General features: G+C 35.2%; 1 protein-coding gene across 2 annotated transcripts in view; it reads right to left on the bottom strand.

Moving 5' to 3' along the window:
• The window catches only part of ASH1L (ASH1 like histone lysine methyltransferase), a 216,688-nt gene that overhangs the window by 131,785 nt on the left and 62,527 nt on the right, over positions 1–22,376 (bottom strand). For both annotated transcript variants that reach the window (XM_051993845.1, XM_051993846.1), the window contains one exon: positions 545–5,123. In XM_051993845.1, coding sequence (XP_051849805.1) covers positions 545–5,123 — 4,579 coding nt within the window. The remainder of the gene's footprint in view (positions 1–544; positions 5,124–22,376) is intronic.

Here is a 22,376-nt window from a genome sequence, read left to right as displayed (position 1 = left end):
ACAGCTCAAAGTTCTATAGCTTATTAGACGAGTTGCTGAGGCTGAAAAAATTCACTACCTGATGGCCAACTATATAATGGGTTTAGCTCAACTGGTCCTCAAACATGAAATCCAGCTTGTATTCAAATTATTTTGGTAGAATATTACCACCAATGCTTAAGTTTAGATGACATAGCCTTTAAGAATTGAAGATTAGCTCCACAATGAGGCTTTGATAAAAATAAGTGCAGAAATCTAAAAATTTAAGATGTTTATTAAGCATTTTGCATAGTAACACATTCTCTCTCAAAAGAAAGTGTCGTATGGTATTATTATACAAAGGTAAGAATCCCTTTCTCTTTCCTTTATAGTTTGAATATCATCTGACTTTACTGCCTCTGCTATCAAAAATACTGTAGCATGACCATGTAGATTCAAGTCCTTATTTCCAAGTATGAATATAATATTAAAAATAAGATTCAAAAAATGCTAAGAATAAATTTGTTAACTATATGAACAACCTAATTCTTCTGATAGCACATAATTCTGAAAAGAACCCTCTTACCTGTCAAAGTTTGCAGTGCCCTTTCATTGGAAGGCAAAGTTTCCTTTCTAAGAGGCCGATTTAATGAAGTGTCCTGTGCGGTAAAGAGTCCTGGACTGTCAGTCAATTTCTTCCGGCCACTTGTATTAGTAGAGTTTGATACTCTGCAGCTGCCTATTGCACTTGTGAAAAGGTTTGTGTGTTCATCACTGCTGGCTGGCTCAGAGCTAGGTGTAAAACCTCCCAGGGACAAACCTGGAGACGTTTCTGAACAGTCAATCTGTAAAGGTGTCTGCAACCCCAAGGCCAATGAAGTGGATTCTGAAGGCTCTCGGTGGACCCATTGCTCCTCTCGGCTTAATAAGCTTTTTGATGGGGACAGGTGAGGACAGGACATGTGACAACGATGCTTCTCTTTGTGTTTATATCGCTCCCCAACAGCATCTTTACCAAATCGATAACGCTTCAAAGATTCTAGGACAGTTCTGGAAGAGCTATTGGTAGCTAAAGTATCCATGGAAACCTGGGGTTGCTCAGAAGAACGGTGTTCTCTGTGTTTGTGCCGGTGCCGGTGTTTATGCTCCACCATCCAACCATAAGCCATCTCAGGAGGGACACTGGGGTAGGTGCTCATGGAGAGAAGGGGTGTTCTACTTGTTGTAAGAAAGGCTTCCTGACGAAGCAGCTTATGTTTCTTCTTGTGGTACTTGGCAGGATTGAGAAGCAAATGACCAGCATGCATGTAAGAAGGAGGTGGCAAAGGAGTGGTGAAAGAAGGAGAGGGAGGTGGTGGATAAAGAGTTGGAGGGTACCTTCCATAGTATCCTAATCCTATGGGAGCAGCTGCAAGTGGAGAGGGAGAATAAGGCATGCCATAAGAGGGGTAAAACCCAGTACTAGAGAGAGGGAAACTAAGGCTATGCATAAAAGGCATTTCAGCCATTGCTTCCCTCATCTTGGGAGGCCTCCCTCTTTTTTTCTTTAAGTCAGGTTTTCTAATGTAGTGCAAAGGGTCTAAGGGAAAAGTGGGGTGCGTATAGAAACTGTTAAAGTTAATTCGAAAAATAGTGGGCAGGAGATCACGGGGAATAAAATGATGACTTCGATGAGTGATCCGAATTTCACTTAAACGACTTATTAATTCCTCCAGCTCAGCAAGAAAATCTGGATCCTGTCTGTTTCGTAACTGGGGATACTTCTTTTTCCGTTTTCGCTTCTGTCTTTTCATTTTGTCATAACTGAGGTAATCATGACTCCTACGTTTACATTTGTGTTTATGTTTCTCTTTGAGACTACTTAGGACTGTGGAGGTTTCAGGGGGAATGAGAGAAACATGTTCAAAAGAATGCCTCCTCTTTTTCTGCCCACAAAACTTTTCTGCCCTGTCTGATGTGCTATTATTATCTGTTCCAATTCCACTATCACTAGGAATGGTCTCATCACTATGAGATTCACTAATTGGGGAAGGAGTAGCTTCCTTCAGAGAAGTGAGTTCACTCAAGTGAGAAGGAGAATTTGGCAACAAAGTAGGAGGAGACAACCGTCTCCTTCCCTTTGAAGCCTTCTTCATAGCAAGTGTCTGAATCATACTGCCCTGTCTGGAGTGTATATGTAAATATGGCACTGAACTGGGCTCAACAAATCCTGCATCACTGCTGACAGGACTCTGGCCCCCACTGGTCCCAGAAGACTGAGAACAGATGGGGGATGGAAGAACCTCAGAACTACCTGCTGCTGAAGGCAAGAGTGGGGGGAGAATCTGTCCTAATGCTGATCCAGCTACCTGATGAGCTGTTTTCTCTAGGACAGCCAGACTAGTTGGGCTACTAGTTAAGATGCCATTCAGCACAGCTTTTGGTTTCCGGCCTCGCCTCTTTCCTATATAAATGGTTCCTTTCTTGCTAACATTTATCTGTTGACCCAGTTTGGAGCCAAATGTGGCAGCAAGTGTTGACACTGTATTGTGGAGTTTGGATTGCACTTTCCCTTTGTTACTTGATTCAACAGAACTTGAGAGAATCTGATTCAGGAGTTTCTTTCTCTTCAAAGTCTTCATCTTATTTATTTTGCGAATGATAGTTTTCATTAATTGGCCATTGTTTCTCTTATTAATTTTTTTATCAGGTTCCATCTCAAGGTCACTCATACCACACACACTTGGTTTATGACTGTCATCTGGACCCTGAAGTTGATCTTTCCTTTCAAAGAAGTCACTACTACTTCTATGTTTATCACTCTCAGACTCTAGTTTACTTGGACTTTCAGTGGCCACAAAGGGTGCCACTGATAGCACAGGTGGTTTCATCTTGACTGGTGATCTGATTTGTCTTTTTGGCCTTCCTCTTTTTTTGGGAAAGGGTGATACTGATAGGCTCTGCTTGAAGGAAGGGATTTCAATTTCTGGCTGCAAAATAGGGGGCTCTTGCTCCTCTTTTGACTGTAATGAAAAAACTTTAGAGGCTGGGATTTTTAGGGTCCTTTTGGGTGGACCTTCTAGTTGGGGCATCTCCTTAGTTTTAGGTCTTCCTCTTTTAGGTTTATAAATGTCAGGTAAAAGGTCACCAGACATGCATATACTAGAGGAAAGTTTGTGGCTGGCAAAGGACTTATGAGACTGCTTGTCAGTTTCAGTTAACAGAGCAAGAGATGGAGCTGTGCTAGATTTACTCAGCTTTGGCAATCGGCATTTAAGGAAGTCATGCTCCACAAATGAAGATGGCCCAATGTTTTTCATAAACTTGGCTGGCTCGGAATTGCTATTTGACAAAGAGCTACATGAAACATTTTTAAAAAGCTCTGACCTTTCTAATTCTAGCCCTTTTGAAGGTCGGCATGTGTTTCTTGCTACCACTTTAGTCCATCGTGGTTTCCTTCCTTTCCTTTTTTTTAATGGTTTGGACTGCAAACTAGTGCTCAAGCTTTCAGCAACTTGGCAGTGTTTCTCTGATGCAGTTACTGCACCAATCTTCAGAAAGGGTTTACTGCTAAATAAACTAGTGAAACTAACAACTGAGGGAGTAATTGTAGCATGAATACTGGATTCTGAAGCCAGACTTGGCTTTTTTCCTATGGAGGAGCTGATTCTTGAGTTATCTGTGTGAGAAGCTTTTGAATCATTTAACTCTTTATCACTTCCTTTGCAATCAGTGTTCATGCTGTGAACCAGAGACCTGTGACCAAGGTTCATATGGGAATTTTCAGAACTGAATTGGGTTTTTCCAATAGATTCAGCAATTCCTTCTATGAGTTCTGTGGAAGGACCTAAATGTAATGGATTAGTAGCCAACTGAGAAGAAGTTCCAGGGGGACTTCTGTTTAAGGGTGTAACAGACATGGCTGGTGAAGGGGAAGGGAGATTACTCTCCCCTATTGCACTAAAGGGAGACTTAGCTGTAGATGCATCAGAAGTGCCTCCCATTTGAAAATCTGGTGAAGTGCAATATACTGGAGGCTGCTTCTCATGCTTTGTAGTTTCAACATAGGTCCCCCTTTCACTGGATAAGAAACTGTCCTGCTGTATGCAAGTTCCTTCATTAAAAATGTCTTTGTCCAAAGTAATGATTTCTTTTCGAATTGAGAACTTTTCTAATAAGCTATCTTTATTCTGACGAATAATAGTCTTCTCAAAAGCTTTGCTGGTGGCACTATCTTTCAGGGATTCAGAAAGCTCCTGACTTTCATGACTACTAGTATTTGTATTGCAAGAAACCTTAAGTGGTTCTTGAGCAGGGAGCAAGGCTTCAGCTTTTAAATTTACAATATCTTTGTTGACCAATCCTGCTACAGGGCAAGCCACCAATTTCTTTGCAGGGTCCTTATTAACCAATCCCACTGCTGAATTTGTTATAGTCTTCTTCCCACAGTCCTTTGCAACCAGTCCAATGGCAGGGCCAAATTTCTTTACTGAATCTTTATTAACAAGTCCAACTACAGTACCAAGTCCCAATTTCTTTCCTGATTCTTTACTCACCAAACCTGGGACGATACCAATTCCTAATTTCTTCCCTGAATCTCTGCTCACCAGTCCCACTGTAGTTATAGTCCCTGGTTTCTTTCCTAAGTCCTTGTTTATGAATACTGCCGTAGTCCCAGTTCCTAGTTTTTTCCCAGAGTCTTTACTGACCAATCCTACTGCAGCACTAAAGATTGGCTTTTTCCCAGGGTCTTTAGTTACCAACCCAACTGCTGTGCTAATTGTTGGTTTCTTAATCAAGTCCTTGTGAATAATTCCTGCCATAGGACCAATGCCTGGCTTTCTGATCAAGTCTTTGCTAACCAATCCTGCTGTAATACCAGCCCCTAACTTTTTTGGCTTTGTCTTGGAAGACTTGGAGGGTGGACAAGTAGCAATGAGCTGTGCCAATTTTTCTGTTACACTTGTTGCTCCATTAAGTAGAGCTCTGTCCTTCAAGTCAGGATCACGGTTACCAACAAGAGTAGATGGTGCTGATTTAACATAATCTGTCATTTCAGAGTGTAGTGGAGAAAGCTTCTTTGACACAGGATTATTTTCTCCCTGTGAATGAAGGTGGATGCCTTCTTCAGAGCGGCATTCAACAGCTGCAACATCATTTGCTTTCTTGTAAAGTTTTGAAGGGTCCTAAAAAATGAAAAAAAGAAATATTTCAGAGAAAAAGAAGACAGGAAAATACTTTAAAAACTATAATAAGTGGTACATCATACTATACCAATACATTTTAGTGAACATTTTCCTATATAAACTTGTTCTAAAAAAATACAATTACTACTATGGTCTTTCTTTTTGTTCCCAATTAACTGCACCCCCTCTCCTCCACACCTAAACAACTAAGAAGTCTCTTCACTGAATTTATAAAACATAATGTTCAAATATATGTGAGCAAACATTTAGAAAAAAATCTAAGGGCAATTAAGTATCTCTTCTCTCCCCATACCATGTCTTTTTTCATTAAGTAAAGCTTAATGCTCATATTTTGGGGAAGATTTCTACAATGACTTGAATTATTCCAAATCATCAGCATAATACCAGACCAGTCCAGATCCTCAACTTTTAAACTTGTTCCAACTAACTGTTGGCCTAATGATAACTTCAGGGGATGTAAAAAGAAAAATAGGTTAACACCCATTTATTCAAAATCATTTATATTTGATTTTTAAATGTCTTTAAACATTAAAAATAAATTTTACTCTTTTATTTCAATATGTTTCTGATTGAAATTCATAATATTTCCCAAAAAAATAATAGTTAAAGGCTTGCTCAAGAGGGACTAAAAGTTTCCCATTTATCCTACTCTAGAGAACCCAGTGTGACTGCTCTCATTACATGTTAGAGACAGGCACCTTTCAGATTGATTCAAAGTATATACCTGAGAAAGCACATATTCTCATAGTTATTATCTAAAACATCTTCATTTAGGTTTTATGAATGGCTTTCCAAATTAAAATAAGACATAGATCTTCAAAAAGCAAAGGTGGTCTTTTTACAATACTGTTAGCCATATCTGCAATGGATACCTTATTATCAAATTGGAGATAATCAATTAACTTAATAATCATGAACTTCAGTTTCAAAGATCTTATAGCTCCTGCTTTTAATTGAATAAACAAATGATTACTTTTATAGAGAATTTAATCAAACGTTAAAAGAAGCATTAAACAAGAAACTGAAATTAAAGTAAAAAGGTTATTTTTTAAAAGTAAAGCTTGTCTTTTTTTAAAAATTCAAAAAAAGTGCTTATCTTTTGTTTTTAACCTTTTTTTTCCAAACAAATCTTTCTTGACTCCCCTACTGAGATAGAAAGCCCTTGAAACAAAAGAATTTTAAAGGAAAAACAAAAAAGGAGGTAAAGAAGTGATTAACAAAATCAACCAATATATCAAACAATGTAAGCAATATTTCACAACAACAATCCCCTACCCCAAACAGATTAGTCTTAATACACTCTGGATACTACTATCTATTCTTTGACTGGGCACTCCATGACATAAGAACAGAATCTATTCTTTAATAGAGCCAACTATTGTGAACATTTTAGAGAGACAGACAGACACAGAATGTGTGTGTGTGTGTGTGTGTGTGTGTGTGTGTGTGTGTGTGTGTTTCCTGTTCTGTATATTTCCAATGTATCTCTCTCATCCCAAAATAAAGAAGGACAATCTGGCAAAATTAAATAAGATCTGACAAAGTCCAATTTGCAGTATATACCCATATTCTCCTCTTCTTACAATCTTGTACTACCATAGCTACTCAAATACTTAAGTCAGTAAATAACCATTTATTAAGCCTCTATGTAAAGGGGTTCTTTCTATAAGGGGCTATAGGTGCTACAAGTGAGGGATACAAAAAAGAGCTAAAATACAATTTACCCTTATGGAAATCCTTTTCAAGGAGTTTGGCCTCAAAGAGCAAAAGAGATATAGGATGATGTTATTGGGGAAGGAACACTCTCAAGTAAAATTTTTTGTAGTTGAGGGGACATGGGCATATTTGTAAATGGTGGTAGTTGTTTGTCCTTTGTTTTTAAAAAGTACCATGACATAAGGAGGTGATTCTATGACAGGCAAGTGAACTGGATTTAAGAAAGGAAGGACTTTGCAAGGTTACTTTCCCATCCAGAGCCATCTGGGTCCAGTAGTCAGATATAATCATTGAATGGGTATGGCCTCAGTCAAATTGAAACCTCTTAAAAGACTTTAATTTTAAAAGGTCAAACTTGTCTCCCCACTGTATCCAATGCTATTTCCAGACATCCTGATCTTTTTGGAGATAGTAGGGAAGGAGTCATTAGGCAGGGAGACCCTGAAGATAGGGAAGAGAGTAAAGATGAAAGAGGAGACCATCTGTTGGTAGGCACAATATGGAATGGAATTATTTATTCAAGTAAAAGGAGAGACAGGGTGAAAGAGAAGATAAGAACTGAAAGTATCTGAATGATATAAAATGAAGATGAGTGGAAAAGAGAGCTCACAATGAATGGTTTACATTCTTTTTCTGTAAAATATGATGCAAGGTTTGCAGCTGAGAGAGTGGGCCATGGGAGTTTTGAGGAAGGATGAAAAGATTTAGAAGACTTGTTATGAAAAATAGGAGGAACATAAGAATTGTTTCTTGTCAGTAGGGGCCCAGTTGGGTTTAGTGAGGATATATAATTTTTTTCAGGTTTTGATATAGCTCTGAAGAAAAAGTAATTTTTACCATTAAAAAATACATTTTTCAAATCTCTAGCTCTCCAGTGTTTATATTGTCTTTTTTTTTTTATTAAAGCCTTTTCATTTTCAAAAGATATGCATGGATAATTTTTCAACATTAACCCCTGCAAAATCCTGTGTTCCAATCCTCCCCCTTCTCCCTATCCCATCCTCTAGATAGCAAGTAATCCAATATAGGTTAAACATGGTAAAATATATATGTTAAGTCCAATATATGCATACATATTTATACAATTATCTTGCTACACAAGAAAAATAAAATCAAAGCAGGAAAAAATGAGAAAGAAAATAAAATACAAGCAAACAACAAAATGAGTCAGAATGCTATATTGTGATCCCCACTCAGTTCCCACAATCCTCTCTCTGAGTGTATGTAGATGGCTTTTTACAACACAAAACCACTGAACTGGTCTGAATTGTCTCATTGTTGAAAAGTACCACATTCATCACAATTGATCATTGTATAATCTTGCTTTTGTACCATGATCTCCTGGTTCTGCTCATTTCACTCAGCATCAGTTCATGTAAGTCTCTGCAGCCTCTCTGAAATCATCCTGATGATCATTTCTTACAGAAGAATAATATTCCATAACATTCATATACCATAACTTATTCAGCCATTCCCCAACTGATGAGCAGCCACTAAATTTCCAGCTTGCCACTCACTACAAAAAGGGCTGCCAGAAACGGTTTTGCACATGTGAGTCCCTTTCCCAATGAGGATATATTTAGTGAAATAAAAAGTGAGTCTATTGAGTAAAATTCAATCACCTACTGACCACCTTTAAAAATCACTTCCTTTTCATCCCACTATTCTTTATTATTGATGGATAGTGCTTTAAGAATTTATAAAACCTGTCAATAAAAAGTTATTTAAAAATTTATAAAACCAATAAATTATGAGAGTAATTATAATTTTACAAAAAAGATCTATGCAGATAGAACTATCCTATTCTATCAGTTTACAGCCCACAAATTATTTGATATATCCTGTAGGGTAATGTATCTTTTTCAATCTAAAGTTTTAGATTAATGAATAAGAATGAATGGGGATAGAGCATTCTTGCAAATATAAAGCAAATGTATATGGTTTACAAGAATTATATAAATGTATTACTTTTCAGGAAATCATATTATCCAAACTAAGATCCTCAAATTTTGCTCAATAACCACAGAAACATACAAGGTAATTATAAACTAGCAAAACACAGAAACATGCATGGTAATTATAAACTAGTAAAACAAAAAATCCATGGTCAATTAGTCATGTTCTACGGGAGTATTTCAAAACCATCATTTTGTTCTATGGTTTAAAATTTTTCTGACTAGCTTTTACTAGAAATATTCAACACTGAAGAAGTATGATATAGAACAAACAGCCATAAAGAGAGGGCTCAAGTTCAAATTTTGACAACTTAAGTGATGTTGATTCAAATTTTCTGGGACTCAAGATTACTCATCTAGAAAAGAAGAATACTGAGTTCAACCACATCTAATGACTCTTTCAGTTCATAATGTATAATCCAATCAAAGAAAAGGAAAATATTTCATATGGACAAAAATATTTATAGCAGCTCTTTCTGTACTGGCAAACTGAGAGGATGCCCATCAACTGAAGAATGGCTAAACAAGGTATAGCATATGAATATAATGGAGCACTATTATATAAGAAATGACATTATAAGAAATGATGAAGGGAATGGCTTCATATAAACCCAGGAAGACACATAAGATGCAAAGTAGTCAACAGAACCAGGAGAACAATTTACATGCTAAAAGAAATACTGATAATCAAATGTGAAAGACTTAGTAATTGATCACAGTTACAAAGGATTCATGACAAAAAATACTATCTACCTCCAGACAGAACTGATGGCTTCAAAATGAAGACCAAAGAATATAGTTTTTTTCTTTTTTCTTTTCCTGTTTTTTCCCTGTCTTGTCCCCAATATCACTAAGGAAGAGTTTCTATTTCTTTCTTTCTTAATAGATAGGGGAAAATGAGGGATAGGGGAAAAAAAACCTAGAACTGGAAAAAAAAATTTTTAATGGAATAAAAAACAAAATCTTTAACAATCTATGAATCTATAAAAAAGTGGGAATTTTTAACTCTAACAGAACTGTATACTTTCAAACAAAAGCGGATCTATAAAAGAAGGAAAAGTGTTTTTAAAAATTTTCCGTTCTTTGAACTTAAATAAATAATACCAAATTGAAATATGCTACGGATTATTTGTATCTTTGTTTTAAAGATAATGAAATAATATGTCAACTACAACAGATAAACAAAACAAAAAAGAAAAGGTAAAACGAATGGTAATACGGTAAACTAGAAAGATAGTTACTACTAGTAAATCTCTAGGGACTCAATTTTTTCACCATTCACTTCTAAAGTGAGTATTTCAGAATTCAGATAACTTTATTTTTCTGTTAGAATTTGGAATTTCTAAATGACATTAATGACTTTTACAAAGACTCAAAAAACTTGGATCCTTGTGACTAGGGCAATTTTTCAGAAATGCATATGAAGTGAAACATTCAATTAGACTATAAAACAACTAAAAAACAAGGCTGTTTCCCACTCCTCTATCTCATCTATCCTGACCTTACACTTGACAGATTCAGGAAAAAATGTCTGATGATTTGTTCTTACCTTACACAACATCCTAAAGATCATGCAAAGAAACTGACGAACAATAGATCATAGCTTTTGGTGTCATGGATGTCTTGGAAAAGCTTATGAAATTCTTTTTCTTTTTTTCCTCAATAGTATTTAATTTTTCCAATTACATATAAAGATAATTTTCAACATTCATTTTTATAAGATTTTAAGCTCCAAAATTTTTCTCTCTTCCTCCTTTACCACTCCCCTCCCCAAGACAGCAAAAAATCTGATATAAGTTATATATGTGTATATATCAATATTTGTTCTATTGTAAAAGAAAAATAAGGACAAAAGGGAAAAACCATGAGGAAGACAAAACAAACCAAAAAAAGTGAAAATGGTATGCTTGGATCCTTATTCAGTCTACATAGTTCCCTCTCTAAATGCAATTGCATGGAAATGCTTTTCAAAATATTTTTAAATACTTAAGATAAAATGCAAAGGACTACAAAAGAATCCAATTACACTAAAATGTATTTGAAGTACATTTCTCAAACTATTAAAAAAAAGAGAGAGAGCTTAACTAAATTTCTCAGTTAAGATGAGGGGCCAGGGGATGGAAGGTTCAAGAAGGAATGAAAAATTTGATAAGAACAACTGTGGAGAATGGAATAGTGAATTGATAAAGTAGAGATATAAAAGGATTGACTAGCAGTAGTGTGGACCCAGTTGAAGCTGTGTAACTTAAATTTTTAATAGAGGACTAAGAATGCTTGTGTGATTAGCACACAAGTGCTGTCCTTAGGGTAACAATATCTACACTTGATTATCAAACATATGGGGCTGAATCAACAATTATTCATTCCCTTAATTTATGGCTCAAAGTAAATCTATCATAATTGTTAGGGGTATAATAATAGCTTCTTTAATCATTCCTTATGCTAAAAAAGATTTTCAATCTTGTCCTTATAGTTGAGTATTTTCTTCAACTTCCCAGAGTGAACACTATTATGCACTTGCACTGTGACCTTCAATTTCTCAGCCTTTCAATTCTCTCCAGGCCATCACTTGAAGTAGTTATTTTCTCTCCTCCTTTCCCCATCTCAGCCCATTGGGTTGAGAGTACAAACTGAACTCTGCATTGTACTCTTGAAACTACATGTCCTATTACCAACTGTGGTGGGTCAAGCCTCCTATTTGCCACCTTTGTTCCTATACGTGAATCTAAACTCAGGTGGAGAAAATCACACAAGCATTCTTAGTCCTCTATTAAAAATTTAAGTTACACAGCTTCAACTGGGTCCTCACTACTGCTAGTCAATCCTTTTATATCTCTACTTTATCAATTCACTATTCCATTCTCCACAGTTGTTCTTACCAAATTTTTCATTCCTTCTTGAACCTTCCATCCCCTGGCCCCTCATCTTAACTGAGAAAGTTAGTTAAGCTCTCTTCTCCCCTCCCTCATCCTCATCTCATAAACTCAAGACACGTTTTGCCATTATCTTTCAACCCATCTCACATAATTGAGGTGGATCTTTTCCTTAACAAAGTAAATCGCTCTAGCCAAATAAGTGATTCCATTCTATACCATTTCCACCAAAAGACTGTCCTCTCTATCATCACTTATCTTCAATCACTCCCTTGTCCACTAGATATCTCCTTATAATGTACAAACATACATGTCTCCCCTATCCTGGAAAAACAAAACAAAACAAAAAAAAAATCCCACTTATTTATTGATTGATCCTTCCATCCAAGTCCAAGAGATCATTTACAGATAGGCCTCTCTACAATGTGGCTTCCAAACTCATCATTCAATAAAACTTCTCCCTCCAAAATTGCCAATGACCTTTTAATTGTTCAATCCTATGGCCTTTTCTCAATTCATTTCTTTCTTGATTTCTTAGTAACTTTTGACTTTTGTTTCCTTGATACTTTCCTCTCTATAGGTTTTTGGATACACCACCGTTACTTGGTTTTCTTTGTCTATTAATCTCCTTCTCAGTCACCTTTACTGATCAGGCTCATTCATTGTCACCATACCTTGGGCCTCTATCCTGGACTCTCTTTTCTTTTTTCTATACAACTTCACTGAGTAATTTCGTCAGCTTCCATGAAATTAACTATCATCTCAATGCTGATGATTCTCAAATCTACTTATCCTCTGCTAATCACTCTATAGACATCCAATCTGGCATTTCCAACTGCTTTTCAAAATCTCAAATTTGATATTCAACACACATCTTAAACTCAACATGTCCAAAATCAAACTCATTTTCTTTACTTCTAAACTATTCCTACCTCATAATCCTATTACTATTGAGGGTTCCACCATCTTCGCAATTCATCAGATTCACAATCCATGTCCTCTTAAACTCCTCCTTTCTTATCCTGTCCACATATCTAATGTTGGAAAGGGCTAATCTATTCAACATCCCTTCTTTCTTCTGATATTGCTATCATCATGGTACACACTCTCATCATCTCATGCCTGGACTATTCTACTTGAACAAGATAAAATGAGATCTTTCAAGACAGTTGTGAAAATCGAGTAAGGCTTCATCTATTTCAAAGTTTGAGTAGGCCTGAAGGACTTTAAGGTCAAGGGCATACTTAGTGTCTTCTCCCTGCAAAGTGTCTCCTCCCTGCTATCTCAAGGACATACTTAAAGTCTCTTCCTGCTATCCCCTCCCTGTTAGTCCCCTAAGGGCATACTTAAGTCCCCTTCTTGTTATCCTCCCTATTTCAGCCAAATATGGGCAACTATGTACTTGTTGGCCAAGTTCAATTTCTTGGATAGTTCCCGTGTTTAGAATGTAAGATCCTCAGCCAATAAGGATGAGGGCCAGTGGTGGGAGGGGGAATTTGCGTTAGGGATAAAAGCGCTGACCCTACTCCCTACAGTGCCTCCTCCCTTCGATTGTCTGCTCGATAGGTGGGATGCCCGTTCTGGAGAATGTAAATAAACTTTGCTTTGCTTCTAGAGATCTATCCAGTTGTTTTATTAATGGTTTCTGACCCACACATACTTGCCTACTGATTTGCTGACCTGCCACAAGTCTGTCCCAACTCCAGTCCATATATAGTTTGTATAAAATTGTCATCACAATATCTCTTCCTATATATTATCTTTCTTTAAATCCCCATTGCCTGGCACATAGTAGATGCTTAATATGCTTACTGACATTTTTGGCCCGTCCTAGTCACCTGTGTTCCAAGTAGCAATAATTTGAACTCCCTTTCTAAGATTCCAAGGTTAGCATTCTCTCTACTGCACCATAAACTCATATTTTACATCCATTATAATTCTACCTCACCAATATACAGGAATCAATAACTCTACCCTTTATCTGATCATCACCCAAAATTTTTCCACTTCCATTATTCATAATTCAGAAATTCCTGTGATCATAATATAACCTTTGATCTCTCCCTGGATCTCACCACTCTTTAATCTATTCTTTTTAATCTGTCCTAGTTCCATATACTCCTCCCTGTAATTGTAGTACTTAATTAGGTACAATTCTGATGTGTACAATTTCAGTCCTATGGATGACAGGTTCAATCACTCACTTACAGCTGCTCTCTGAATGCCTTATTTGTCATCTTTTATTTCCAGTCTTATCTCCCCAAACTCAAACTCTGACTCAGAATCATAATGTGCCCTGCTTCTATCCATCTGTAATTAAGTGTTCTAATGTTCTAAGAGAAAGTATAGCACCACTGACTACATGTACAATAAATTTATGTTACTTTATTTCAAGTGGGCTTTTCTGCTTAAAACTAAGTGTTTTACTTGGTAGACTATTAAAGGTGAATGCAGCAGTGGGGATCATGAGCTACAGACTCAGAATACACTGAACCTGGGGAAGTCATTCAATAGAAGAATCACCCTCTGAATGTGAGTGGAGCTCAGACAGAACATCACATACACAGTAATTACAACAATGTAAATGTACAGATAATCAAAAGGAAACTGATCTCTTGAATAAGTGAAAAAACAACGAAGGTCCTAGAAGAGATAAGGAAAAATAGCCCTCCTATCCCTCAAGAGAGATGGGTAATAACTACTAATATAAAGAAATAATTTGAACTCCCTTTCTAAGATTCCAAGGTTAGCACTCTCTCTACTGTACCACAAACTCCTATTTTATCTGTATTTTCATTCTTCTTCATTAATACACAGGGATCAATAACTATACCCTTTATCTGACCATCACCCAAAATTGTTCCACCTGCATTATCTATAATTCAGAAAGACATGAGTATACAGTTCTAAAACACCATTCCCACTGGCCCTTTCGATTCCCCTTAGGGAAAGGACATGAATAAACACTGTCAGGCAAGATTTCTGCACCGAATATTTTTGTTCCTTTTGTCACAGAAGTTTCAATCTGGGATTGGGTGAGAAAAAAATAACTGTGATGTAAAAACAAACAAAAAAAATCAATAAAACTTTTTTTTAAATGTACAAACTATAATGTCCACTTCAAAAGAGATGAGAAAATGTACATCCGTTCCTTTTTGACAGTGACAGAGAACTGTTTATGAAATATCACATATACTGTCCATAGTGGATGAGATGTTAATTTATTTTATTTGTTTTTCACTTTCTTATCTATTTTTTGTTAAAAGAAGTAGACATTTTGGCAGGAAGGAGGGAGAGAGATATATTCAAAAAGGAAAATAAATATATAAAGAAAAAAAGATATAGGTATAAATAAAAGATATGAGAATTAAAGCCATGTAAAGCCTATTAAAAAAATCAAAGAGAGAGAAAAGGGAAAATCCATGATGAGTCAGTATGGTACCAATAATTAAAAATACTATGAGGCAGGGGAAAAGTTTTGAGGAGGAAAAATCCAAGTTTTTGGTGGGGAGGTCTAAGCGATAAGCTTTTTAAACCCACAATCTGAGAAAATAGACTATACCGTTCAGTTATACAGATGGGCAGCCCATCCACGTCTGCTCATTTTGTGCAATGTCAATCTACATCCTATGATACAATACAATCTTCCCCATGTATACCAATGTTCATTGGTTTGCCCTTGTTTTTCACTGTGACTTTAACCACTTATTTTTCTTGGTAGGACATTTCTATAGTGGCATCTTTTATTCTGCTTATTCCGCTTAATTCCTCATTTGTAATGTGTTGTTACTGACTCATACCCATTATGCACCTTTTCTCTGCTAACAATTGGATGATACTTAACTTCAGGAAATTAGAGTGTTCCATGATTTGAAACCATACAACTTTACCAGAAGACTAATAATATATTAAGATGATCTTTTCAGGGATAAGCTTTAGATCTGAAAAACTGCTTTTGGAAAATTGTGTGATTTACCTCATGTTCCTATTTTCTTCCATCTATTCAATTCTAGATCCATTCAGTTTATCTTCCATTTCTAGTGTCTGGTCATAGAGTGGTAGACACATAGATACACAAATGAATGGATACACACACACACACACACACACACACACACACACACACTATATATTTCTAGACATAAATGTATACATAAAGCATAAATGAACATAGATACACCTACACCTAATTATAATAACAAACATGCCTTAAACCAAACATTTGAAGGTTCTATGAAACAGAACAATATGATTTGCAAACAATATCAACTTGAAGACAAAGATATATAAAGATTTTCTTTGCTGAATATTCTATCTTGGACCTTCTCCATAATAGTGACAAACATTTTCAGAGAATATAAATATTTATTTAAAGCCTTTTTTAATGTTAATAATCAGAAGTTTGTTGAACAAAGTTGTTCACAACTTTAAAGAAATCTTATATGATTTTAGCATAAACATGGAAGATGTATCTTTTAAGGCAACTTTTTGTTCCATCAAATACTTCTTTATAGTCAAAAAAAAAAATAAGCATGATGAGGTCTTATAGTTTCTATGCCTTTTAGGTAACAGTATAACTAAAGATGTAATCCAATACAGAATGGCATTTGCTCTCAAAAATGCCCTCATCTTTGGAAGGTAGTCAGATGGCAAAAATAAAAAGCAATGGGTCTGGTGTCAGAAAGATCTGAGTTCAAATTCAACCTCACCAATTGTTTGACCTTGACAAATCAGTTAATCTCAGTTTCCTCAACTATAAAAATTTAATTATAATAACACCTACTTTACAAGGTTGTTGTAAGGATTAAATAAGGTATTTGTAAAGCACTTAGTATAATAGTACCTGATATATATAGTAGACACTATATACTTATTCTCTTCCCCTATCATTATTTGTATCCCCCAAAAGTTCAAATAATTGAAAATTAAAATGAAAATAAAAAGAGGAAAAAAAAATTGTGAAGAGCTTACTATATGCAAAGCACCATGTCAAGAAGTATTTTTTAAAAGGTTGCTTTCAAAGAGCTGTCTCTAGGCAGTATTCTAGTAGATGGCCAAGGAAATCAAAGAGTATATTCTCAGACAAGTATCTGGATAATGGTCTATGAGATATTGAGGTTCACTAAGAGTTCCAAGAGATTGGTCACAGGTCATTTTTCCCCAGTAAGTTAAATTTGGGCCAACTGCTACAAATCATTGACATCAAGTCTTCTCTCACAGCTATCAATAATTTAGCTCAAGCTCTTAGCTAGATTATTATAGTAGTGTCCTTATTAGTCATGCTCTCCACATTGTATTCCATCCTCCCCACAGTTAACAAAATTATTTCTCTTAAACACTAATCTATTACTCTTCTCAAATTCTAGTGATTTCCTTTTGTCTTAGATAAAATTAACTTTAAAAGCCTTTAAAAAAAAAAAAAAGAAAAGAAAAGAAAAAAGGATCGCTTTCCTGGATGATAGCTATGGAGGTTGTGTATTGGAAGCAGAGGTAGGAGTCTGACAGAAGAGAAGCAGCTTGGCTGTTGCCCAGGTTTGCCTGCCTTTCGATAGCAGCTACTTTTGGTGAAGACAGAAGGCCCCTTTCCACAATGGAAAGTAAAGCTATAGGCATAAATTTAGTTACAGTCTCTAGGTTCCTTTTTTAAGGAAATAAGGTTCTAGATTTTCCCCCATGTCTTTATTTCCCATTCTTTTAGAAGCCTTGAGAATTCCTCAATATTCTCCTTTATTTGATGATAACTTTATCTTTCCATCTGCCTTATAACTTTTATGTCTACCCCTATTCTTTGTCTTCATCATGACCTCAATTTAATTCACACTTTAACTCTTCCTCTGCATTGGTTATATTCTTTCTATACCACAAATTTTGGTGAATCAGTTCACCTACACATTATCCACTACACTTGAGTGCCTTGACACCAAGCTTTTCTAAATCCCCATCATAACAGTCCTAGCAAACAATGTCTTTAATCCTATAATGTGCTGCTAAATTAAAATGGAGAAAAATCTCAAAACTGAGCTTACTGAATTCACTACAAAGTGGTTAAATAATTTCAATTGGGCCCTTACCATAGTAGAAAATACTTTTTAATTTCTCTAAATGATCATCATTTGGCATTCCCCTCCCGCTCTTCAAGGTCAGGAACTCAGCTCCTACTTCACTGAAAAAGAATGGGGACCATTCCCTGACAATTCTTTTCTGTCTTAACACATCATTCAGAAAACTTCCCTCACCTCTTTTTCAAACTCTAGTGACTATCATCTTGGAAGTTTTATTAGGTATTTACCTAATTCACAATTAAGTGCATTCCCCCTTTTTAAATATTCTTATACATTATTCCTTCCTCAATTAACTATGCAATGCAACTACAATGGCCTTTCTTACCCAATACTCCCAACTTCTAATTCTATGCTTTTTCAATGACTGTTTTCCCATTCCTGGAATATTCCCTTCTCATTTTCATTCTCTTTCCTCCATCAAGACTCAATTCAACTCCATCTTCTTGCTGGTTCTCCCATTACTAGTTGTCTTCCTTCTAGAATTTCAGTCTATTCATAATGTGAGTATCTTTTATGTACAATTTTTTGTATGCTGTCTCCTCCATTTGAACATGAGCTCATGAGAGCATAAGAATTTTTTCCTTTCTTCATATCACCAAAGTTTAACGTAATGCCTGGCACAAAGCAGGGATTTAATAAATGCTTGCTAACTGATATTTAAAACTATATTGCCCTCCCATGAAATATTTACTCTATATGCTAGGTCTAATCCAGATAGTTTTCCATTTTTGTTTCCTTCAGTACTGTTTTACATTCTTGCATGAAAGGTAGTAGCTCCAATGAAAAGAGATTTTATTATGAAAAATATTTCTATACTAATATTTTTATTTGTTATTCTTCTAGATCCCTTTGAAAGTATGCTTAGTTGATTATTTCATAGAATTTTTAAAAACCAGTTATTCCCTCCATTATTTCTCAATGTGTTAGGAAGTGATTATAGCTCAAATTTCTACTAACTCTCAAATGCCCAGCAGCTAGAGAGAGAAAGAAAAAGCATATTTAACATAACTACAGACCACAAAATATTTGGGAGTCTTACCTGCCAAGACAAAGTCAGAAACTATAGGAACACAATTTTAAAACATTTTCCACACAAAATTAGATCTCAACAATTGGAAAAATATCAACTCATGAGTAGGCTGTTAATATAATAAAAATGACAATTCTTCCTAAATTACTCATTCAGTGCTATGCTGAATAACAAAATTACAGTGCGAGGAAAAAATAATAACAAAATTCATTTGGAAGAATAAAAGGTCAAAAACATTAAAGGAATGAAAAAAAAAATGCAAGGTAATGTCACCTACTTATACCAGAAGCAGAAGTCATTGAAACCATTTGGTACTAAGAAAAAGAATAATGGATCAGTGGAATAGGCTAGGTACATGTGACACAATAGTCAATAGCTATCATAATCTACTGTTTGATAAACCCAAAGACTCAACTTTTGGGATAACAATTCACTATCTGACAAAAATTTGTGGGAAAATTTGAAAATAGTATAGCAGAAACTAGACCCTTACCAACATCTTACACCTTATACTAAGGTAAGATCAAAATAATCTCATGATTTAGATATAAAGAGTGATACTTTAAGCACATTAGGAGACTAAGGGATAGTCTACTTGTCAGATCTGTTTAAAAGAGAAGGGAGGAACTTATGACCAAAGAAGAACTTATGGACATTGTGAAATGCAAAATGGATAATTTTGATTATATTAAATTAAAAAAATTTTGCAGATATAAAATCAATGCAACCAAAATTAGAAGGGAAACAGAAAGTTGGGAATTAATTTTTTTACAGCCAATATTTTTAATAAAGACCTCATTTCTCAAATATGTAGAGAAATAATTCCAATTTACAAGAATAAAGTCATTCCTTAATTGACAAATGATCAAAGGATATAACAATTTTCATATGAAGATATTAAAGCCATTTGTAGTCATATGAAAAAAATGCTCTAAATCACTATTGATTAGGAACATGCAAATTAAGACAATTCTGAGATACTACTTCATACTTCTCAGATTGGCTAATGATAAATGCTGGAGGGGATGAAAGAAAACTGGGACACCACTGCATTGTTGGTGGAACTGTGAATTGAGCAGTCCAGAGAACAATTTGGAACCATATCCAAAGGGATATCAAACTGCATATATCCTTTGACCCAGCAATGTCTCTATGGGGTCTGTAAACCAAAGAGATCCTAAAAGAGAGGAAAGGACCCACATGTGCAAAAATATTTGTAGCAGCTTTTTTTATAGCAGCAAGGAATTGCAAAGTGGAAAGATGCCCATGTGTATGACTGAGTAAGTTATGGTATATGAATGTACTGGATTATTACTGTTCTATAAGAATTAGTGAGCAGGCTGATTTTAGAAAAGCCTGGAAAGACTTAAATGAACTGATGCTGAGTGAAGTGAGCAGAACCAGGGAGATCACTGTACACAAAAACAAGCAAGATTATGTAAATCGACTGTGATAAATTTGGCTCTTCTTGGCAATGTGGTGATCTGTACAATAATTCCAATAGACTGAGGATGGAAAATCACATCCAAAGAAAGTACTATAGAGATTGAATAGGAATCAAACCAGAGAATTTTCACCTTTTTATTAATTTATTTGTCTTTTCTTTTTCCCTTTTGGTCTGATTTATCTTACATAGCACAAAAAAAAAAAGGAAATATGTTCAAAAGGATTGCACATATTTAACATATCAGATTGTTGTCTTGAGGAAGGAGGAAGTGAGGAAGGGAGGGAGAAAAATTTGTAACACAAAGTCTTACAAAAGCGAATGTTGTAAACTATCTTTACATATATTTGGAAAAATAAAATACTATTTATTGAAGAAAAAAGAGATCGAATATTTGTTTGTTGAACAGTTCTAAGCTCTTTTGGTTTTCTTATAATATCAAATGATTAAAACTGGTTATTTTCTGTGATGGTGCCTCTTCTTTTTTCTCTCAATTTGTCATCAATAGCTTCTTTAAATATTTCAGTATGGAGTTGTTTTAATCGTAATACTTTAACCACTTTTTCAATTTTATTCTAGATTCAACTAAAACAAACATTTATGAAGTATCTACTATGTACCAAATAGGATTTATTTTTCTACATGAAGCATTTGCTATTGGAATGGACTCCAGCAGGGCCTTTATTATTAGCTAATTGAAGGGGCAAAGAAACAAGATGTTATTGTTAGCCATATGCATATGGGTTGTGGTAAACAGATGTGGAGAGTTTAAATTATACTACATTTCTAATTTTTTTTTTCACAAGTTCTGATCAATGATTAAGGAGTAAACATCTCCCTTGAGAGAGTCTAACCAATGGCTAAAAATTAAACATCTCTCTTCTCCCCCTCATTGGGAAGAGATAGCCCCTTGCCTTTTCCTATAAGAACTGATCCCAAATTACCTCCTCCAACTCCTAGTATCACTTGGTCCCCCTTCTGCTTTTACATTAATAAAGCGCCTTCCTTTGAGAAACCAATCCAGTTTCCTGATAATTATCAAACCTGCTCTTCTACTACACTATTATAAATGGAAAGAGAGTGAATGGGACTCAGTAAGATAGACAGGTGAAGCTTTCTCAAGAAGTCTAGGAGAGCACAATGATCCATATTCCCAGAGGTCTTTAGAGTCAGAATATCAGGAGAAAAAGAGAATGGGTAACAACATTGAGAAGTTTTGAGAACTGACAGGATTTGAAATGAATTGATTTACTAAATGAAGGAAAAGAGTTGAAATTGAACAATCCTTTCAGATATTCTCTCTCTAGTTCTAGAAGATGTCAAAAACAAGGGTCCAGGATAGCAGAAACTGTCTCTAAAAACCTAAGGAGAAAGAACAGCAATTGCAGAAGCAGCAAAACAAGGTAAATGCAGAAAGAGGAAGTGGATTTGTGAATTCAAATCCTAGTTTTACTGTTAAGTCCTTGAAATTTCTCTGAACCAAAGCTTTTCTTTTTGGGTTTTAAAAAAAAATGCTAATTTTTTTGTAAAACAGTTTAAATAATTGGATCAGATAATCTTTGAGGTCCTTTTCAACTGAAATTCAGTTCCTTAAGGGATAAAAGGAATACATTTAATTCAGTCCATCAAATATTTTTAAATTTTCTATTTTGTACTCCTTTTTAAAAAGATTATTCCAAGGGCAGATAGGTGGTGCAATGATTAGAGCACCAGCCCTGAAGCCAGGAGAACCCGAGTTCAAATCTGGTCTCAGACACTTAGCACTTCCTACATGTGTGATCCTAAGAAACTCACTTAACCCCAAATGCCTTAGCAAAAAATAAATAAAAATAAAAATGACTTCACTCTAAGATCCTCTATTATTCAACAGCCCATATATATTATTCAGAAAATATAATAAGCTCCAAAACAATGTGAAGATCAAATGAAGATACTTTAGATAATCAAGAAACTGGGTGCAGAGGAATATATTTCTACACATTTGCAAAGCAAAATCTTTTTATCATGTGATAAAAGCCCTCTATAAAAATGCTTTTAAAAAATTTGATCTCAAATATCCACCAGGTTACTAAAGACCATTGTTGATTTTCACTAATTAATGACAATATGATTTGTTAAGTTTTTGCCTTCCTGAAATAGTATTATTTCTGAG

Source organism: Antechinus flavipes, chromosome 4 (assembly GCF_016432865.1).
Source record: "Antechinus flavipes isolate AdamAnt ecotype Samford, QLD, Australia chromosome 4, AdamAnt_v2, whole genome shotgun sequence".
NCBI classification, from domain to species: domain Eukaryota; kingdom Metazoa; phylum Chordata; class Mammalia; order Dasyuromorphia; family Dasyuridae; genus Antechinus; species Antechinus flavipes.
Note: the sequence above shows the minus strand (reverse complement) of the source record. Positions and strands in the feature narration are given on the sequence as shown.